Source organism: Betta splendens, chromosome 17 (genome assembly GCF_900634795.4).
Source record: "Betta splendens chromosome 17, fBetSpl5.4, whole genome shotgun sequence".
NCBI classification, from domain to species: domain Eukaryota; kingdom Metazoa; phylum Chordata; class Actinopteri; order Anabantiformes; family Osphronemidae; genus Betta; species Betta splendens.
In genome coordinates this window covers 15,404,351-15,422,625 of record NC_040897.2, presented here as the reverse complement: position 1 = coordinate 15,422,625, position 18,275 = coordinate 15,404,351, and the positions used below count along the sequence as shown (strand labels likewise).

General features: G+C 50.0%; 3 protein-coding genes across 3 annotated transcripts in view; 1 reads left to right on the top strand and 2 right to left on the bottom strand.

The window, feature by feature from the left end:
- On the top strand, window positions 1-5,299 carry marchf11 (membrane-associated ring finger (C3HC4) 11). The gene is made up of 4 exons (XM_029131370.3): window positions 1-1,018; window positions 3,073-3,228; window positions 3,803-3,995; window positions 4,075-5,299. The coding sequence occupies exons 1-4, from the start codon at window positions 656-658 to the stop codon at window positions 4,395-4,397; spliced, it is 1,035 nt and encodes a 344-aa protein (XP_028987203.1). The 5' UTR covers window positions 1-655; the 3' UTR covers window positions 4,398-5,299.
- An 81-nt stretch (window positions 5,300-5,380) lies between these two features.
- LOC114844150 (NLR family CARD domain-containing protein 3-like) lies at window positions 5,381-10,783 on the bottom strand. The gene is made up of 11 exons (XM_029131264.3): window positions 10,268-10,783; window positions 10,069-10,149; window positions 9,655-9,762; window positions 9,454-9,526; window positions 9,053-9,281; window positions 7,165-8,932; window positions 6,873-7,046; window positions 6,557-6,727; window positions 6,316-6,480; window positions 6,198-6,244; window positions 5,381-6,112 (listed from the first exon to the last, which is right to left on the bottom strand). The coding sequence occupies exons 1-11, from the start codon at window positions 10,342-10,344 to the stop codon at window positions 5,544-5,546; spliced, it is 3,462 nt and encodes a 1,153-aa protein (XP_028987097.1). The 5' UTR covers window positions 10,345-10,783; the 3' UTR covers window positions 5,381-5,543.
- A 1,402-nt stretch (window positions 10,784-12,185) lies between these two features.
- Window positions 12,186-18,275, bottom strand: part of myo10 (myosin X) — a 32,074-nt gene continuing 25,984 nt past the window's right edge. Inside the window, 16 exon segments of the mRNA XM_041068129.2 lie at window positions 12,186-13,504; window positions 13,592-13,783; window positions 13,878-14,354; window positions 14,543-14,663; window positions 14,740-14,876; window positions 14,994-15,201; window positions 15,280-15,577; window positions 15,651-15,774; window positions 15,862-16,019; window positions 16,089-16,280; window positions 16,404-16,546; window positions 16,840-16,895; window positions 17,166-17,259; window positions 17,599-17,694; window positions 17,785-18,028; window positions 18,099-18,219. Of these exon segments, the coding sequence (XP_040924063.1) occupies window positions 13,394-13,504; window positions 13,592-13,783; window positions 13,878-14,354; window positions 14,543-14,663; window positions 14,740-14,876; window positions 14,994-15,201; window positions 15,280-15,577; window positions 15,651-15,774; window positions 15,862-16,019; window positions 16,089-16,280; window positions 16,404-16,546; window positions 16,840-16,895; window positions 17,166-17,259; window positions 17,599-17,694; window positions 17,785-18,028; window positions 18,099-18,219 (2,772 nt within the window). The 3' untranslated portion in view covers window positions 12,186-13,393.

The following is an 18,275-nucleotide window of genomic DNA, read 5'->3' as shown; positions in this document are numbered from 1 at the left end:
GCTGCAGCCGTGAGCACCGCGCAGCTCCACGCGAGCCCGGGTCTGGAAACTCATCTCCTCCATCATTTTAATGGGATAATAATGTGATTGATTGGTCGCCTCCCGGGGGGCTGGATTTGCTTCCTGAGAGCGAAAGACTCATCAGAACTCACAGCTGACTTGGACAAGGATTCCTGCCCAACAGCCCGTCGGCAGGGGTGAGTTCTCGGCCACGTTTCCTCCAGGCAGACAGTTTGTGCCATCAGCTGCCGCGAAGCTGCCACCGTCCTCGGTGGGGACTGAACGGGGGAGAGGGGGGAGGAGAGGAAGAGGAAGAGGGGAACAGCGCGCGTCGGGACGGCGAAATCCCGTTGCAATGCACGGAGGCTGCTTGGAAATGCTCCCCGGGTCTGCGGAGCACATGAGCAGGTCCCAGCCCGCCGACGGACACCGCCGTTGGGAAGATCCGGCCGCTTTAGCGCAGCAGTTCCGAGCTGCCACCCCGTAGGTTCGGCCGCACGAGCCGCACGGCTCTGTTCGGAATCCGAGCGGAGCAACATCCGCCGTAAACCGGGAGCCCGAAGGCTGCATCACGTTGCTGCGTCGCGAAGGTGCTGAACACCGTGCACGCGGTCGGAGGCATCTATGCAATTTTATTTGGACTTTTCTTCGTATTATGAGCACAGAGGAGGGAGAGGCGGGCCCAGCGTGCGAGGAGGCGCCGGGAGCCGCCACCGGCACCCACCGCCACACCTGGGAGGAAGGCGAAGCGCGCGGCTCCCAAGGACGTCCGCGCCCCGACGATGAGGACGCGGCGGAACGCGGAGACGGACGCGAGGAGGGAGGACGCTGCCGCGAGGCCCGGAGCGACGGGGACGCGGAGAAATTCAACGTGGAGAACAACGGGGGCAATTTCTCCAGCGAGGAGGGGGCGGTGGGGGGGGCGTCTTGCAAGACTCAGGCGATGCATTCAAACTGCAGCAGCGAAACCTGCATCCCCACTCCCAGCTGCCGGATCTGCTTCCAAGGCGCCGAGCAGGTGAGTGCAGAACGGAACACGCGGGTTCGGACCCACACATGAGGTGAGGGCACCGGGTTCACTACGTTGGAGCCTTATTGGCTGACAGCAGCAAGTCGTTGTCAACTGAGGTGAGCCCGAGTGGAAGCTGTGTCATTTATACTCATCAGAACCATTAGAATTACAACAAAACCAAAGTCCAGCCTTAAAACTTCCACGTTGCTGCAGAAAGACAGGCCTCTGACTTCAGCACCACGGACAGCGCACACGCGATTCAACCGGGGCCAAAGAAGCAGGTGGATGACGTGACGTTTCTCATCGTTGTGGTCTGACATTTTAAAACACGTGAGTTCAGCTATCACAGCACGCACGGTCTGGAAACCGCTAAAAGCAGCTTAATCTAATCACCTGACGAGTTCAAGTTCAAAAAAGATGAATCAGGCCGGAGGAGCGTGACGGCGGCGTTTAAAGAACGACAGCTGAGATCCTGATATTTATACAAGCGCATTTACTGAATCTCTGTTAAGGTGTTTTCTTTTAATTAGTTATGAGGTCTAAATTAGTTTCAGTTTGTGGCCTGAAGCAGTAGGCTGAAAGCAGATACCACTCAGTGAACGCTATGATTTCATATGTTCATATTTTTTTCTTTCAGCACCTCCCAAATTTAGCTTTTAGAGCAGCAGGGAACTGGTGGGAATTCATTGATAACTGCAACGTTACTGGTGTTTAGAATTCAGCGAGTCGTCCAAAGGCAGCAAACAAACTCAGTCCCATCCATCATACGGGAGACGACGCGGGCTGAATCCTAATCTATTTATAATACGTATTATCCTCAAGTGTGCAGTCAAACTGTCTGCGCGCCTTCCTGGCCCTGGTTGGACAGATGTGGAGCAGCGAGGAGGAACGCTGCTAATGAGATTCTCTGTAGGTCTGTCTGCTCGGTGACAGTGTTCACCAGGGGACGCTTCGTCCCTCTGGAGTTTAGGGGAAGGAGGCGCGTCAGGGCAGTATGTGCCTAAGTGAATATCCTGTCCTGTGAACGTGGCCTCTAGGCTGTTAGAAGAACTAATCTAATAGCTCTGCCTCCGGGCACAGATTCATATTTGATTTTGATACGAGGCCACGAGCTGGGAAGGCTCATGGGTTATCAGGGAGACGGCTGAGCATAAATCCCGTCTGAGCAGATGAAGTGAGACGAAGATGTTTGCGCTTCTTTGTTTCAGTTGCGGTTGCAGAGGATTTGCACAATAAGCTTGTTATTCTGAGCCCTTGAGAACCTCACATCGTCTTTGTTTCATGTGTGGCCGGCGCCAACATGGATGTTAAGGTTGAGGTTGAAGTTAACCTGCGACTGACGCTGTCCCAGTGTCCGAGCGTCAGTTTAACCTTGGGAGCATGTTGTCATTTACAGGCCTGTGGTAAAACAGCCTGCAGGTTATTCTGGACACCTTTGAAAAAGTTTAATCTTTGACAAATGTCAGCTTGTTGGTTTCAGAAACGTGAAAATAGTCCCCGATCAGTTGAGGCAGATTCAGACGAAAGCCCCTGAGGTCCTTTTCAACCTGCAAGGTTAATATGACGTGATGAAAAACGAGCTCCCTGACCGCTGACCTTAATACACTATTAATATGCCTCAGGCTGTGCAGCAGCGGGTCAACGCTGCAGTAATGGCAGGTTGAGGAGGGGAAAACATCACAGTAAATAGATACGCGTGTGAAGATTAATGCTCGGTCCCTCTGCTGACGTCCACCACGCTACAGCTCTGAGAAATGACCAGTGATCTGAGAGATGCTGTGATTTATGACCCGCTGATAGGAAACGCTCAAACTGGCCTGAAAACGGGGGTTTTAATGATGCCGCGTCAACAGATGGACCTTGGAGATGAGGTTGGGATTAATATTAAAGCCACTGTTCTGATTGTGAACAAAAGTGATGATTTCTGAAAGGCTTTAAGGTCTTTTTATCAGTAGCAGTAGAAACACAGTTTATATAATGATGCAGTGACCCGTGAAATCCTTCTATATAAAGCTGTGCTCGGAGCCGCGACCTTTGACCCCGGCCTCTCCCGCTTTCAGGGCGACCTGCTGAACCCGTGCCGCTGTGACGGCTCCGTGCGCTACACCCACCAGCACTGCCTGCTGAAGTGGATCAGCGAGCGCGGCTGCTGGACCTGCGAGCTGTGCTGCTACCGCTTCCACGTCATCGCCATCAACATGAAGAGGCCGTGGCAGGTAAAAACGCCCCCAACGAGGGGAGCGGGTCAGTGCCGGGCCCGTTTCCACTCCACACCTGGATGTTGGTTGTGCTGAGGCGCCGCCGGCCGTGAAGCTCTGTGGAGGCTGAGCCGCACTCTCTGCAGCCTCAGATCTGTCTGCTCCAGATGGGACTCGAGTCACTGGCAGACTGAACAAACACACAGCTGAGCAGCAGAGCTCTGCCTAAAGTCTCTTCTTAAAAAAGACCGGCGCAGCTTCACAATCACCCGCTTGGCTTTGTTTCCAAGTTGTTTAGTTGCCGTCCAAGTTTTGGGACCATTTCGGTTTCCTCTCCTCCCTCCTGTTTCCTAATGGCCCGGCTTCATCTTCTCCTCCCCACAGCGCTCTCACCTCTCGTCTCCACTTTCCACGTCTTGCAGACAGTTGTATTTGCAGACCTGCCTGGTCGTAACTGTCGAACCAGCAGAAATGACCTTCTGAAGTCCGTATGGTGAAGCTCTCTGCTAATGACTTCCTGCTTCCTCCTCAGACTAAAGGAACGCTGTTACAGGATCTGAGCGTCAAACTGACATATGACCATTGTCTGCAGTGGCAGTCCATCACCATAACGCTGGTGGAGAAGGTGCAGATCATCGCCGTGTTCCTGGGCTCGCTCTTCCTGGTGGCCAGCATCTCCTGGCTGCTGTGGTCGGCCCTCAGCCCGCAGGCCATCTGGCAGCGCCGCGACGTGCTCTTCCAGATCTGCTACGGCATGTACGGCTTCATGGACCTGGTCTGCGTGGGTGAGTCCCTGCTCCGTCCTAAAGCGCCGCCCCTGTGATGACAGGCGTCACCATCCATGCGGCCTGGCTTTGTTTTCAGGTCTGATCGTCCACGAGGGCGCGGCCGTGTACAACGTCTTCATGCGCTGGAGGGCGGTGAACCTGCACTGGGATGTTCAGAGCTACGACAAGGCCAAGGACATGGAGGAGACCAGCACCGGGCACTCGTCTCTGGCTCCCAGGACGCTGTGGCTGCCTCTGGCCACGTTCGGGCCCAGCGGCCCTTTGCACCCGACCCAGCTGGGGCCGCGGCCGTGGACCTGCCTCTGTCTGGCCCCCTTCTGCCCCGGCCTGCTGCCCCGAAACAACCTCAGCCAGGACAGTGACTCCGGAGAGGTCGTCATTCGAGTGACATCAGTGTGAAACCAGGCGGCAGCAACATGTCTGGTTCACACGCGGCCAAAGTCTGAGCTCTGCTGGGGAATTTTTACAGTCACAATAGTTTTCTTTTTTACTTTCAAAAGCTTTTATTTCATGAAGGCGTCCCCACAAACCGTCGGTCTGCTCTGGGGCTGGTCCTCAAAACAGTCCCAGTCTTTAAATCTAAATGTGAGGTGCTGTTGTGTTCGATGACAACACAGGCAGCGGTGACTCTCAGTGAGGTCTACGTGGGAACAGAATGCAGCTCAAGCCTGATTACAATGAACAGCCCTTAATAGTCGCTGGTCAGGACCTTCTACAGAAGGTACATGATCGTTAGCGTTTTTGAGCGTCTCAAAAATGGTTGATATTTAAGGAAGCTTTCATTTACTGTAACATGGTTTCCTGTAATCTGATTTCACTGCTGATTCATCAGCTGGCTTCAAATACTGATTAACACCAATATGAGATCGACAACTGGGAGCTGCTGAATGATTGGGTTGGTTTCTGTGCCTGCATCACTGTGTTTCCTGGGGGAAATCTGCCTCATGTTTTGTATGTTTTAAAGCAGACCGCTCCGACTCCAAATGAGCACAAAGCCGACATGACCTTCTGACGCTCCACCCTCTGCTTCTGTCTGTATATGCTGGCATATCGGCGTTGCCCGGCTTTAGAACGCGAGCGATGGATCCAGAGGCGTCGGTCGGTCTGTCAGCAGCTGCTGAGCCTGTGGTGTTGATCCAGCTCCGGGTCGTTGTGCTGCGGGTCTGGCCTGGACTGGCTGATGATGATGACCTGCACATAACGGACCCGCTGTGGCTGTTAATGGTGGTTGTATTTCTATTTCTGTTGAATGTAACATGGATGTGATGTATAAATATAAAAATATTTATATACACAGCAAACTGTGGGTTATTAAATGAAGCTGTGTTTGATGATGAGGTGCCTCCAGTCACAACCTATGAAGCAAAGGACAGAAGATCCAGTTTGGTGAGTCCAGATTGATTCAGTTTATCAAAGATATAAAGTGTCATTTAACCTGACAGTCACATGTTCGTTTCATTTTACATTTAAATAAAACCAGTGCAAAGTATAAAAACAGCAGATGAAGCAGGAATCTGTTACAAATGTGATGTCCTTTAAAGTCAGTCATTTGAAATCGTCTGGCTGAGCTTGTGTGAGAACGTTTCGATCACACAGAGACACTGAGGAACCTGGTGACCAGAACCCGAACCCAGGGTAAAGAGGCTCAGAAAGGGAGGTGCTGAAGGTGTGGAGGTGGGTCAGTTTGTCAGAGGAGACTCTGTAGAAGGACAGCGAGCCGGCGGCACAGTCCACATACACAGCAACTCTGTTGGAGGTCAAGGAGCAGGCGGAGATCAGGGTTTTCTTGTTGTTGTGACGTGTAGAATAACCGTCTCCATTACAGCTCAGACTCCACGACTGCTCGTTCATCCCAAACTTGCAGTCGTCACTGGTTCCGCTCCTCTTCATTCCGCCGTAGCTGACGGATATAGAAACCTGCCCAGTCCACTCCACCTCCCAGTAACAGCGACCAGTGAGACTCTCACTGCACAGCAGCTGGGGCCAGTAGTTGAATGCGTCCTGATCGTGTGAATGCAACTGCTGCGCTGACACGCGCCTCACGCTCCTGAGGTCAGCAGACAATCGGAGCTCTCTGTGCGCCGTGAATGGATTCAGAGTCAGCTGACAGAAATCTAACACAACAAGATCGATAAGTGATGGGACAGTTTGACGGCTGAACGTCGCTGCTTGTTTAAGGATCTATTTGAAAACACTTACACTTCCTCAGGCCTGGTCTCAACCACTGGACTCCAGCAGGATTTACCCTGAAAGGAGGAGAGAAACGTTACACAGGCAGCTGGAGGAGGACGGCAGGTGAATGCTCAGACCCAGATACCTCAGAGCCTCCGGCCTCCACTGCACAGCAGCCGAGAGCAGCTTCACTCCTGAGTCTCCAGGATGGTTGTAGCTCAGGTCCAGCTCCTTCAGAGAGCAGGGCTGGGAGCTCAGAACCGAGGCCAGAGAAGCACAGCCTCTCACTGTGACCAGACAACCTGACAGCCTGCAAACACACCCATCACGCACACACATCAGCTTCTATCACCAAGGTGGGCTTCATTACACAGAGAGGTCCTGACCTGAGAGTTTCCAGTTCACACGCTGGAAGCTTCAGTCCAGCAGACAGCAGCTCCACTCCTGAATCCCGCAGGTCGTTGTTGCTCAGGTCCAGTTCTCTCAGAGACGGGCTGAAGCTGAACACGGAGGCAAGATGAGCACAGCTTCGCTCCGAGAGCTCACAGACACTCAGCCTGCAAAGACGAGGAGTGGAACGGTGTTCAGCTCGATGTCAAACATTATCATCTGGGCTATGCTTCACTGTAGATAAAATACAAATATGACAAATAAAAATGGGCTAAATGATAAAATGTTCGCTTAAATGAGTCCAGACGTGACCTGAGGGTCTGAAGTTTACACTTCTCGCTCCGTAGTCCCTGTGACAGGAGCTTCACACCCGAGTCCTCTGGGCTGTTGATACTCAGGTCCAGCTCTCTCACATTAGACGACTGGGCGCCCAGAGCCGAGGACAGGACCTGGCAGCTTCTCCCTGAGAGATTACAGCCACTGAGTCTGAAAAGACGGTCCTCTGTCAGGGAGTGGATCCTCACAGACATGAGATCACTCAGATCAACAGCAGACTTATTTACAGACTGTCCAGAGACAAAAGTTCACATGTCACAATACTCACAGAGCTTTGTTGGAGGCTGTCACCACTGGGAGCAGCTTTTCCAGAGCCTCTTCTGATGCTGAGTATTTCTTCAGCTCAAATGCGTCTAAATCTGTTTTTGAAGCCAGTAACACAAAAATTAGAGCCGACCAATTGGATGAAGACAAACTTTGAGGGGAGAGGTTTCCTGAGCTCATGTGCCACTGGATCTCCTCCATCAGCCCGTGATCGTTCAGCTCATTCAGACAGTGGAACAGATTGATGCTCCTCTCTGTGGAGGGGTTCTCCTCCAGCCTCTTCTTGATGTGTGCTACCGTATCCTGACGGTTCTCTGGCCGACTTCCTGTCTGCGTGATCAGGCCTCGTAGCAGAGTCTGGTTGGTCTCCAGTGACAGACCCAGGAGGAAGCGGAGGAACAGGTCCAGGTGACCGTTTGGACTCTGTAAGGCCTCGTCCACAGCCCGGTGGTACAGGGTTACTGCTGGGGGTTCGGAGGCGGTGAAGCTGGGCTCTTCCTCTGACAGCAGGTTGACTCCAGAGCCGACGAAGATGAGATGGACGTGAAGCGCAGCCAGAAACTCCTGAACGCTCAGATGGACGAAGCAGAACACCTTGTCCTGGTGCAGGCCTTTGACCTCTATGAAGATCTGTGTCAACACTCCTGAGTAACCAGAGGCTGCTCCGACGTCGATGCCACACTCCATCAGGTCCGACTCGTAGAAGATCAGGTTTCCTTTCTTCAGCTGCTCGAAGGCCAGTTTTCCCAGAGACTCGATCATCTTCTTGGTCTCCGGGTTCCAGTGTGGATCCGTCTCAGCTCCTCCGTCGTACTTGAAGTTTCTCAGCTTGGTCTGAACCACCAGGAAGTGGATGTACATCTCAGTGAGGGTGTTGGGCAGCATCCCTCCCTGTCTGGATTTAGACACATCCTCCAGAACCGTAGCAGTGATCCAGCAGAAGACCGGGATGTGGCACATGATGTGGAGGCTTCGTGAGGTCTTGATGTGGGAGATGATTGTCGTGGCCTGCTGCTCATCTCTGAATCTCTTCCTGAAGTACTCGTCCTTCTGTGGGTCCGTGAAGCCTCTGACCCCCGTCATCATGTCCACACACCAGGGAGGGATCTGATTGGCTGCTGCGGGTCGTGTGGTGATCCAGAGGCGAGCAGAGGAAAGCAGGTTCCCCCGGATCAGGTTAGTCAGCAGCACATCCACTGAGGCGGACGCTGTGACGTCAGACAGGACCTTGTAATTGTGAAAGTCCAGAGGAAGTCGATTCTCATCCAGGCCGTCGAAGATGAACACAACCTGGAACTCTTCAAACCAGCGGATTCCTGTGGTTTCAGGAAAGAAGTGATGGACAAGTTCCACCAAGCTGAACTTTCTCTCTTTCAGCACATTCAGCTCTCTGAAGGTGAACGGAAACGTGAAGTGGATGTCCTGGTTGGCTTTGCCTTCAGCCCAGTCCAGCGTGAACTTCTGTGTTAGGACTGTTTTCCCAATGCCAGCCACTCCCGTGGTCAACACGGTTCTCACCCCAGTCCTTCTTCCCAGTGGTCCTTTAAAGATGTCCCTGCAGCTGATGGTGGTCTCTGGGCCGTCGCGTTTCCAGGAGGCTTTTTCAATGTGTCTGACCTCATGCTCATCGTTGACCCCTCCGGTTCCTCCCTCCGTGATGTGGAGCTCTGTGTAGATCTGGTTCAGAGGGGTTGGGTTCCCTGCTTTAGGAACCCCCTCAAACACACACTGAACCCTCTGCTTCAAGTCAGACTTGAGTTTATTTTGACACCCTGAACGATACAAGACACAAGATGGAGTTACTTCTAAAATTATTATGTTAGTGTATTTTTCAGACTGTTACATTTGTTCTGGTGATTTTTGTTTCTCTCTATTTCTCTGGATCCTCTTACTGTTCTGCAGGCAGTCAGCCAGGTCCTCCTGCTTCATCCTCCTCAGGATGTTCAGTGTGATCTTCAGAACGGCATCTCTGCTGCTCTTCCTCCGATCTTCATCCTCACCATCCAACTCCTCCTCATCCTTCCTCTGGCTCTCCAGGCATTCTGTGCAAACTGATACCAGCTTCTTCTGTATCTTCTCCAGCTCATTCTTCACAAAAGTGACAACGTTCTCCTTCAGCAGCTGGAACAGAAAGCCAAATAAATGTCACAATCACAGTCACCTTATGTCATGGAGCCAAACATTAGCTCCATGTTGCACAGACAGACACTGGTCTAAAAAGTAGTAGTAATATTGTGGTAGTAGTAGTAGTAGTAGTAGTAGTAGTATTAAGTAGATGTTGTACTGTACAGACCTTAAATATGTCGTCCAGGTGATTCGAATGCTGCTGGGACGTCCGACCACTGGGACCGTCTGAGCTCTGCTGGCTGAGTGTGGAGGAACATGAAGAATTTGTTCAGTGCTTCCTTTTAGTAATAACGTGTGAAGCAGGTTTTACATTTCAGAGGAGAGTTTGAAAATGAGAACATTGTCATGCGTTTTATTTCAGTTTTACCTATGATCAAACAATTCCTGTTTAAACATTATAGGATGCTCCATCGATCTGTCACTCCTCATAGACACACAGCTGGGTTTGGGAGAAGCTGATTTTTTCACCTTCATCCTGACAAAAACATAGATGGGAATATTTATTATACATTAAAAGTCAATGTTGTCTTGAAACACTTCCTGTATAAACTATAGTTCATTGGGTAAGCATTGATCAGGTATTTAACTATAAAACATTTCCTGTTTGAGCCGTTGGGAGGAGGAAAAACAATAAGAGGGATACGATGGGCAATAATATTTTCATTGTGTCTATTCATATTTGTCAAAACAACCTGTTGTCATATGTAGCTACAATATGATCATCATATGATATGATCTGAGGATGCATCAGGCTGACGTCCAGCTGTGAAGCATATGGTACCTTTTTGAAGCAGGGGGTTTAACCACAGACCTGTCGCTGGGTTCAGGGTCCAACTCTGGAGAGTCTGGTTTCTGTCGGTTCCTGGTAAAATAAAAGAAGTGCCATCAGGGAGGGAATGTCTTGTTGAGACAGCTATGAATAAAGCAAAATAGGCAACATTCAGCTGATCATGCTGTATGAGATATAAACATACTTATACCTTTTTTTAAACCCTTTCATGTTGGTAATAATCTGCAGCTGCCTAAGAGAAAACACATCTGCACAAACAGAAGTCATTCATTAGTCGTAATATTAGACATAGTGAGGATGAACTCAGTTACAGTGCTGTTCATTATTATGCTGCATTCTCATCGTCAACCATCTTAAAAACAATACTTAAAAATAGAAATAAAACTACTAGAATTATCGTAACATCTCTCTTAAAAAGAGAAACCGTTCAGAGGTTTCGTCTCGTGTCTTATCATCATTTTTGATGCATTTTGTTGTTGTTTCAGTGGAACTGAATCCCATTAAAAACCCCAGACGATCAGATTAACTCAGTCCTCTGTGTTTTAGCTACTTCCGTAACTATGATAAGCGGATATTTGTTTTTTACTCTTTACTCCCCTTCCACCGCTACGTATTAGGCAAAGCACACAATCTACGGCTCAAGCCAACGAACCACATCACTAATCGCTCAACAATAATTTAATGACAATTAATTACTAATTGTGATAGATGTTTACTTTACCGTCGCCGTTACCTCTTTACGTTTCCGATAACAAACGTTAGTTTCTGTTTATTTGATCTTGAGTGGCTGACAAAGCTGTCAATCTCACGTGGGTCGCAGTAGCGCGATTCTATTGGCTGTAATTGTAAGATCGTTCACGTATATCGACCAATCCGCGGAAATATAGTCCTGTGCATTTATACTCATGCAGATATGCAGCAGTCAAAGACAGCTGCACGTGGATGTGTTGATTACTGTTATTAATATAAAATATAAAGGCCGCAAATATATGGGTAGCGCTGTCAACTCACAGCAAGGAGGGTGTGAGTTCGATTCCCTCTCCGTGTGGAGTTTGCACGTTTTTCCTGTGTTCGTGTGGGTCTCTGTTCGCGTGGGTTCTCTCCAGGGTTCTCCGGCTTCCTCCCACGGTCCAAAGACATGCAGTCAGGCTACTTTCCACTACTTTCCATTGACCGTCGGCGTGAGTGTGCGCGTGCGCGGTTGTTTGTCTCTGTGTTCAGGGTGGACCTGCCCCCCGGGACTCAGGTAGAAAATAGATGGATGGCTGGAGGAAAAATACATTTACATTGGAAATTGTTTTGAATTTAAGTTAGCAGTAACTTAGCTTTAATAGCATGCTGTCTTAAATGATTATTTACTACTGATAAACATGGAACATGAAGAAAATGTTCCAATAAAAAAGCTAGAAGTTCCATTTGTTCATACCTTTTGCTTTTGCTTCTGGATTCAGCTTCTTAGCTGCCAAACAACCTCTCTCACACATTCCCCAATACACGATCTGATGACAGGTATCAAGTTTATGGCTTTGAACTGTAGTCACAAGTTCTCAGTGCAAAGTCTCACCAACAGTAGAAAAAGAAGGCGTTACTGAAGGATCCTTATGTATATTATATTTTTTAGACAGCAAATCAGCAGAAACACCACAAACTCACAGGTGAAACAAATCATTGCTGAATGTTCATGTTCACAATTCAAAGGCGCTCGTCTCATTTGCGCTGATGCTTTTATACGAAACGTCTTATAAGTTTAGTCGCACATGAAGCATGTTTTCAGGAGAGACGGTTGCTCACAAAGCGCCAGGGGTTTCACAGTAATATCAGTTAATAATGTCCATCATACTCCACCAGACTTAACAACTTATGATCAGATTCCTGCTACAACAAAGACAACTAGTCGAATGTCAGAGGACTGTTACATATTTGAAAATATCTGTTACGTTACCTGTAGACCGAGCAGCGATTCCTCAAATGAAAGGAGCAAAGTTCGGAGTATGAAGGAGGGGTTTGTGCACATCAGATAACACATGAGTTACGAGTCAATCAAAACCTTCAATGATTTACCCACTTTAAATGTGTTATGTTTGACAGCAGAAAAATACACATTAAAACCAAATGTGTGACCATTTATTATTAGAATAATCTTTTTAATACATAACCCAGGTAATATTGATTAAAATAACAAAGGCTGATACTGTTTGACAGGTCCGTCGGCTGGATGGTCAGAGAAAAAGCCCCTGTGGCCTTCACTGAGGAAGGAGAGAAGCAAAACCTAGAAAAATGTACAGCCCCATGATTAAAGAATGAACAAACCATTGCACATTATAGGAAAAAACACACTCGTAGAAAAACAGTGTACACAATATACAAGAAGGCACCGTGAAAGACATCTGCACATGCGTCTTTGGAAGGATCTGCCGCCCGCGGAGCTCCAGTGTTGTAGGAATGTTACGCTGTGATCAGTCCAACTAAACAAGCAACGAACCAGAGTGATTGCTTTAAGACTCTAAGAGCATCTACACGAGAGGAGCTTCAGTCAAAAAAGGGCTTCGGAGATAAAAACACTGCATCACTGCCCTGTTTGATAGTTCACCACATGTGAGACGACGTTTCCGTCTTGATTGTAGCTCGAATGTGTCGATTGTTTGGATCTGCAGCGCATGAGTACATTGGTAGTAAAGGGAACATGGCAGCATCTGGCCCTACAATGGCATCAATGCAACAAATAGGAGTTTGTCTCGCTTGAAAAAGGCACTTCAGCAAAAGTGTGGTTGCAAATTATTTACAGTGAAGAAATCCTCGTTTACTGGTACAAAGAAAAGTCCCAGAGCTTTACAAAGAAACAGAAAAAGGCTAAAATATCAGTTATTTCCTTTTTTACATTCAGAGCCTGTAGGCGCGCGCACACGCGCACACTCACACACAAATCCACATGTTGGATCTTGTTATAATTCCAGAACAGGACACATCTGCATTAGTGGAGACCTGATGAAAACACAAGGTTGCGTTGAACCTTCAACTGTAACATTTCTTTGCTGTTTTTTGTATGGACTTTCATTTACCTTCTACTTGGCAACTAAATGACAGTAAATGTAATACAATTAAATGTATAACTACATGACAGAATGTTGTTCATAGTAGATGGTGATGGCGTATAGTTCTAATCCAGATGTGTAATGTTTTGGAATGAATGAATGGACTGAGCCCAATTCACATTAAGAGCATTGTGGTTTGTCTCCAGCGCTGGAGTCAGTTTGAAATGTGTCGTTGGTGCAGCCCAGCGCTCGGACCTCCAGTGGCCACAGGTTAACGGCAGCGTTCACCAGGCACTGCACTGGCTGCTGTGGCTGCTGACGGACTGACAGTTACTGTAGCGCTTCTTCACGATCATGCTGATATACGCCTTCATCAGCTTGGCGATGTCCATGACCTGCAGAGACGACGGCACGAGGGTAAGAATTCATTTAGGAGTTAAAGAATTCACAGCATCCACATCATTGATCAGAGTCATTCGCACCATGCTGGTTTCAAACACCAACTCGCGTCCTTCCACTGCGATCTTGTAGGAGTTCGGCAGCGGCGCTCCAAAGGACAGAATCTGCTCGTAGGGGAAGACCTCCAGCGGCCACAGCTCCCCCCGTTTGTACACAGATATAGCCTCTCTGCTAACACCGAGCCACAGCTCAGAGGGGAACGCTCCATCACGGCACTGAACACACGCAGAAGCAGCGTAAGAACTCTGAGCTACAGCATCTTCATACAAATGTATTTATCTGGACCAAGGCTTAAACTCTGTTGCTCACCTCAACATTAAAGAGTGTGGATCCGTAACCCTGCCACTCCTTCACCAGGGCCATGTATTTGACCATGGCCTGCTCCTGGTTCATTCCCTGCAGTTTTTTCCATTTGTCCATCACACTGGTTCTCACTGCAGCCACCTCCTCCCTCATCCACGCCTCCAGGCTGTTCTCCTCCTCCAGCTTCTGCCGACTCAGCGAGCCACTCCTGAAGCTCCGCCTCAACGTTCCCTCCAGGAAGCTTGAGCGCTTCCTGTCCGACGTTCCCGGGCGCTCAGCCATGGAACCAGTGCCTGGAGCGAATGTCTTGGCCGAGTTCTGCACCCGGGCCCGTAAGCGTGCCATGGGGAACACCTGGGACATCTCAGGAATGTTGGCCTGGGAACTGAAATCCCCCAGGAGGTACTGAAGTCTCAAGGCAGCCAAGAACTGAAGAGTCTCCTCAGGGGCTGGATACTGACCACGAATTACTGCTTCGTGGGCCTGTGGACAGAACAGAGTACGGCAGATGTAACAGACAGAAGCAGGAAGCACTGGTTGGCAGGTACAGCAGGCTGCTTCACTTTATGGGAACAAATGCTTGGAAAAAAACACATTTTTATTTTCAGTCTGAACTTGTAAATGAGCTGGTGGCTTGGATGAGTTTCCTCCTGGCTCCACTGAAGTGTTACCTGCTCAAACATGAAGGCAAACTCCACGCTGTCTTTGGGAACATTCTCTGTGTCCAGGAAGCAGTAGAGCTTGAAGTAGAACTTCCACCCGGTGTTGTGCTCGTCTGGACTCGCTGAGAACCTGGACATGAGACAATGAGCTGAGTACAAAACTACTCGTAAGCTTCAGAGTCACACGCAGAAACTGTGACGCTTACTTTTCAAACTTGGCGAGAACGTCGGCCACCACTGTGCGGCTCTCGATGGCTTTCTCTGTAGTGTTGTTGTGTTCGAACAGAGCAAACATGTTCCTGCTGTCCTCCATGGCCAGGCCGCGGATCAGCTTCTCCACCACCTGACACACAAACCGAAGACAACAGCCATCACTATTTTTACACAAGCCACAGCTCAACGCTCTAGCTCTAAGGAAAGGCTGTGAAGGCGCCATCTGACACAGCCTGCTGTCACCCACCTCCCCTGCAGTGGTGTGGGAGTTGATGGTGATCTTGCAGGAGCCTCCACCGTGGCAGTGAACAGTGGTGCTCATTTCCTGCCGGGCCACGATGGATCGGATCTCCTCCTGCGATGGCACGTTCTCCCTGGCGCGGGTCTTCCTCAGCGAGTCGAGGGCGGAGGCAGCATATCGATCCATCTCTGAGCCGGGGAAGAGCTCTCGAGTCCTGTGATGATAATGTTTGGTCATTTTAGTTTCCCAGAAACAAACCCAATGAAACTTCAATTCCGCCTCTAACAGATACCTCTTCAGGTGGAACTTGAGGTATCTAAGGATGCTCCTGGATGGAACGAACGTGCAGGACATGCAGGCCAGGATCTTCCAGCTGCACAGGTTGCCCGGGCCGCCCGGCTGCGGCGGCCGCGTGGTCTGCTTTATCAGCTGGCAGTAGAGCTCGTCCCGCAGCGCTCTGAGCTCCTGGCCCGTCTGCAGGATGCCCTGGATGACGGGCACTGGGTCGGCCACACCCTCCAGGTGCTGCAGAGAGCTGAAGACTTTGAGGGCTTCGTCCTGCAGCGTTGTGTAGCTCCTGCTCCTCGGGACTGAGGCACAGGAATGACAACAGGTTAGAGGCGGGATCGAGGGCCCGATGAGAGCAGTGAGTGTGTAACTCACTGGTGAGGTGGATGTCCCCATACGGCAGCGGCAGCAGAGGCGAGTGCAGCGGGTGGTGGCTGTAGCGAAGGATGGGGTTCCGCTTGTGGATCTGCTCCACCACCTCCGAGTTCAGACAGTTCTCCTGCAGGGACCAGAGGCCCATTTAACTGAAGCTTCAGTGCAGACGTTCGTTTCCCATCGCTGCCCCAGTTTCAGGGGCGTTTCCTACCTTGATGTCCTGGATGAGCTGCTGGGTCGGCGTGTCGATGGGCGCTTTGGTGTCGATGACGTTCTGGATGGAGTTGGCCCAGCGCGTGGCTTCATTCAGCAGCTTACAGTAGAGACGGTACGAGTGTTTCCGGCCGTACACGATCACGTTCCAGTAGCCTGTCACAACAGATGAAGGATCCGTTAGACCACGTGGAGTCCATGACAGATGGGCACCTTCGTTCTTACCCGTCTCTTTGAAGACCTTGTCGTCTGGCTGAACCACGGAGCACAGGCTGTTCAGCACCAGCGTTCCCAGCTTCAGGGCGTTCCGCTCAGAGCTCTTATAGTAGTCCAGGGAATTGTGGGTAAGCAGGAACCAGCGCTTCTTGAGCTTCAGCGAGGCTTTAGTGCTGTTCTTCATCTCTTTGTGCAACCAGCCTGGTGGAAAAAACATTTTCTATCATTATAAACCAACATAGAAGCTCATCCCATAATTTTGACACACATTTATCTGCCTAAATGCGTCATAGCGTGGACTTGAGCTAAGAGCAGCCTTCTCACCTCGGATGATAAACTCCTGGCCATCCACGCGCGTGTCGCCCTTGGAGCGCTGCAGCAGCGTGATCCAGTGGTGCATCTCCTCGGGCGTGTCGGCGTTGCAGTGCAGCACACGATTCGCCGTGATTATGACAAAGGAGTTTGGCCTGAGACCATTTAGGAATGTGGGTATGAGTGATGGATAAAAATAAAACATCTGAAACTGATCCTTATATTACATCCTCGACAGATGAAGCTGGGATTCTGTTTTGTGTTAAGTAGGTACAAAAATGCAAGAACATCAATGTGGCCACTGTGTGAATGATGTAGTATCGGGATGATGGAGAGCGACACTAAACCCAGACGTGTCAACGGCCTTTTGGTTTCTCAGCTTTGATTCAGGTCAAACTCGACACAAACGGATTTAAGCCGTGATGTGATGTGTGATGCTGGCGCTCACCTCTCCGGATTATCTGAAGCACAAACCGAATCGATCATCCCCACGTCCAACGTTCCCTGGAGGGTCAGAGAGAAAAAGAGACAGGGATGAGGAGTTCAGCGTGCAAATAATGACTTTGACCTTTCTCAGCTCTGTGGAAACCAATTATCTCTCACACACACAGGGATGGAGGCAGCAAACATGCTCACTGATAGGCTCAACACCCAATAAATACAAGAGAACAAAAAGGCAGTAGCATGAGCGGTCCCACAGCTGCAGCGTTTTGAGTATGAAGCATCAGAACAGATGTTTGAACACAGATCTCGTTATATCTGGCTAGCACTCACCACAGCGTTCTGGGGATTTGCCTGCTCGTCGTGCATCTCTCTGATCTCCTGCTCTGTGGAGCTCTGGACCTGGCTCAGCACGCTGAACCAGTGGCTGTAACCATGACAACACCATCAGCATCACTCTCAACGCATTCATGAAATGACAGTCAATCATCATTTACAGCCAATGGGTCACAGAAAACACAGTAATTATTAATGATCTAGGTGTTTCACTGCTAAAATTGACTATTGGGGGGTTTAGATACAGCTAAGCAGGAGATGAAGCCTCCAGGGGGCGATGTTTAAAAACAGCTGATTCTATAGCACCAGCCTGGAGATAATCTGAGGAGGAGATCTAGACAAACCCCAGTATGAAGACTTAGCATGTGGATGCATTACATGCTACACATCTTACACCTGTGTTAGGAGCCTGCAGAGGCGTGTTTGTTACCTGGCGTCCTCTGCTGACTCAGCGATCAGGTGGTACGTCCTCTCTGGCATAACAATGTCGATGCCGTTCTCTTTGCCGGTGTGATCTACGATTTCTCTGCGCAAAGAAGAAGAAGAAGAAGAAGATACAAACACGGAGTCAAACTGGAAGTGGACCCCGCCTCCCGCTGACTCTCCAGGTCCTTACTTGACGTCATGCATGTCCAGAACCCCCTTCATCTTGTCCTCGCTGTCGTTCTCGAAGTACATGAGCTTCCTTTGCCGCAGCACGAACCAGCGGCGCTTCCAGTTGCGCCGCGACAGCGTGGACGAGCCTCCGCCCTTCTTGTGCAGCCAGCCCTGCTTCAGCGCCTCCTGCTTGGCCCGGAACCACAGGAAGGTCTCGTCCTTCAGGACGCACCAGCGCCGCTTCCACGTGTTCATGAGGCCGCCTGGAAACGCGCCGTGCTTTTACTGGTGTCGTTGTGGAGTCGGCAGCAAGAGCGGCTCCAGTGACCTTACCTTTTATGTGGAGGAAGCTGTGGAAGTACGGCAGCGTGACGCAGCTGTAAACGGAGTCCCGCCGGTACGACAGCTCGTCGTCGGTGTCAAACCTATCGAAGTCGTCCTCACTGTCCTCGAACTACAACAGAAGCAACACCATCAGATGCGCAGAACGCGACACCAGCAACCTCACAC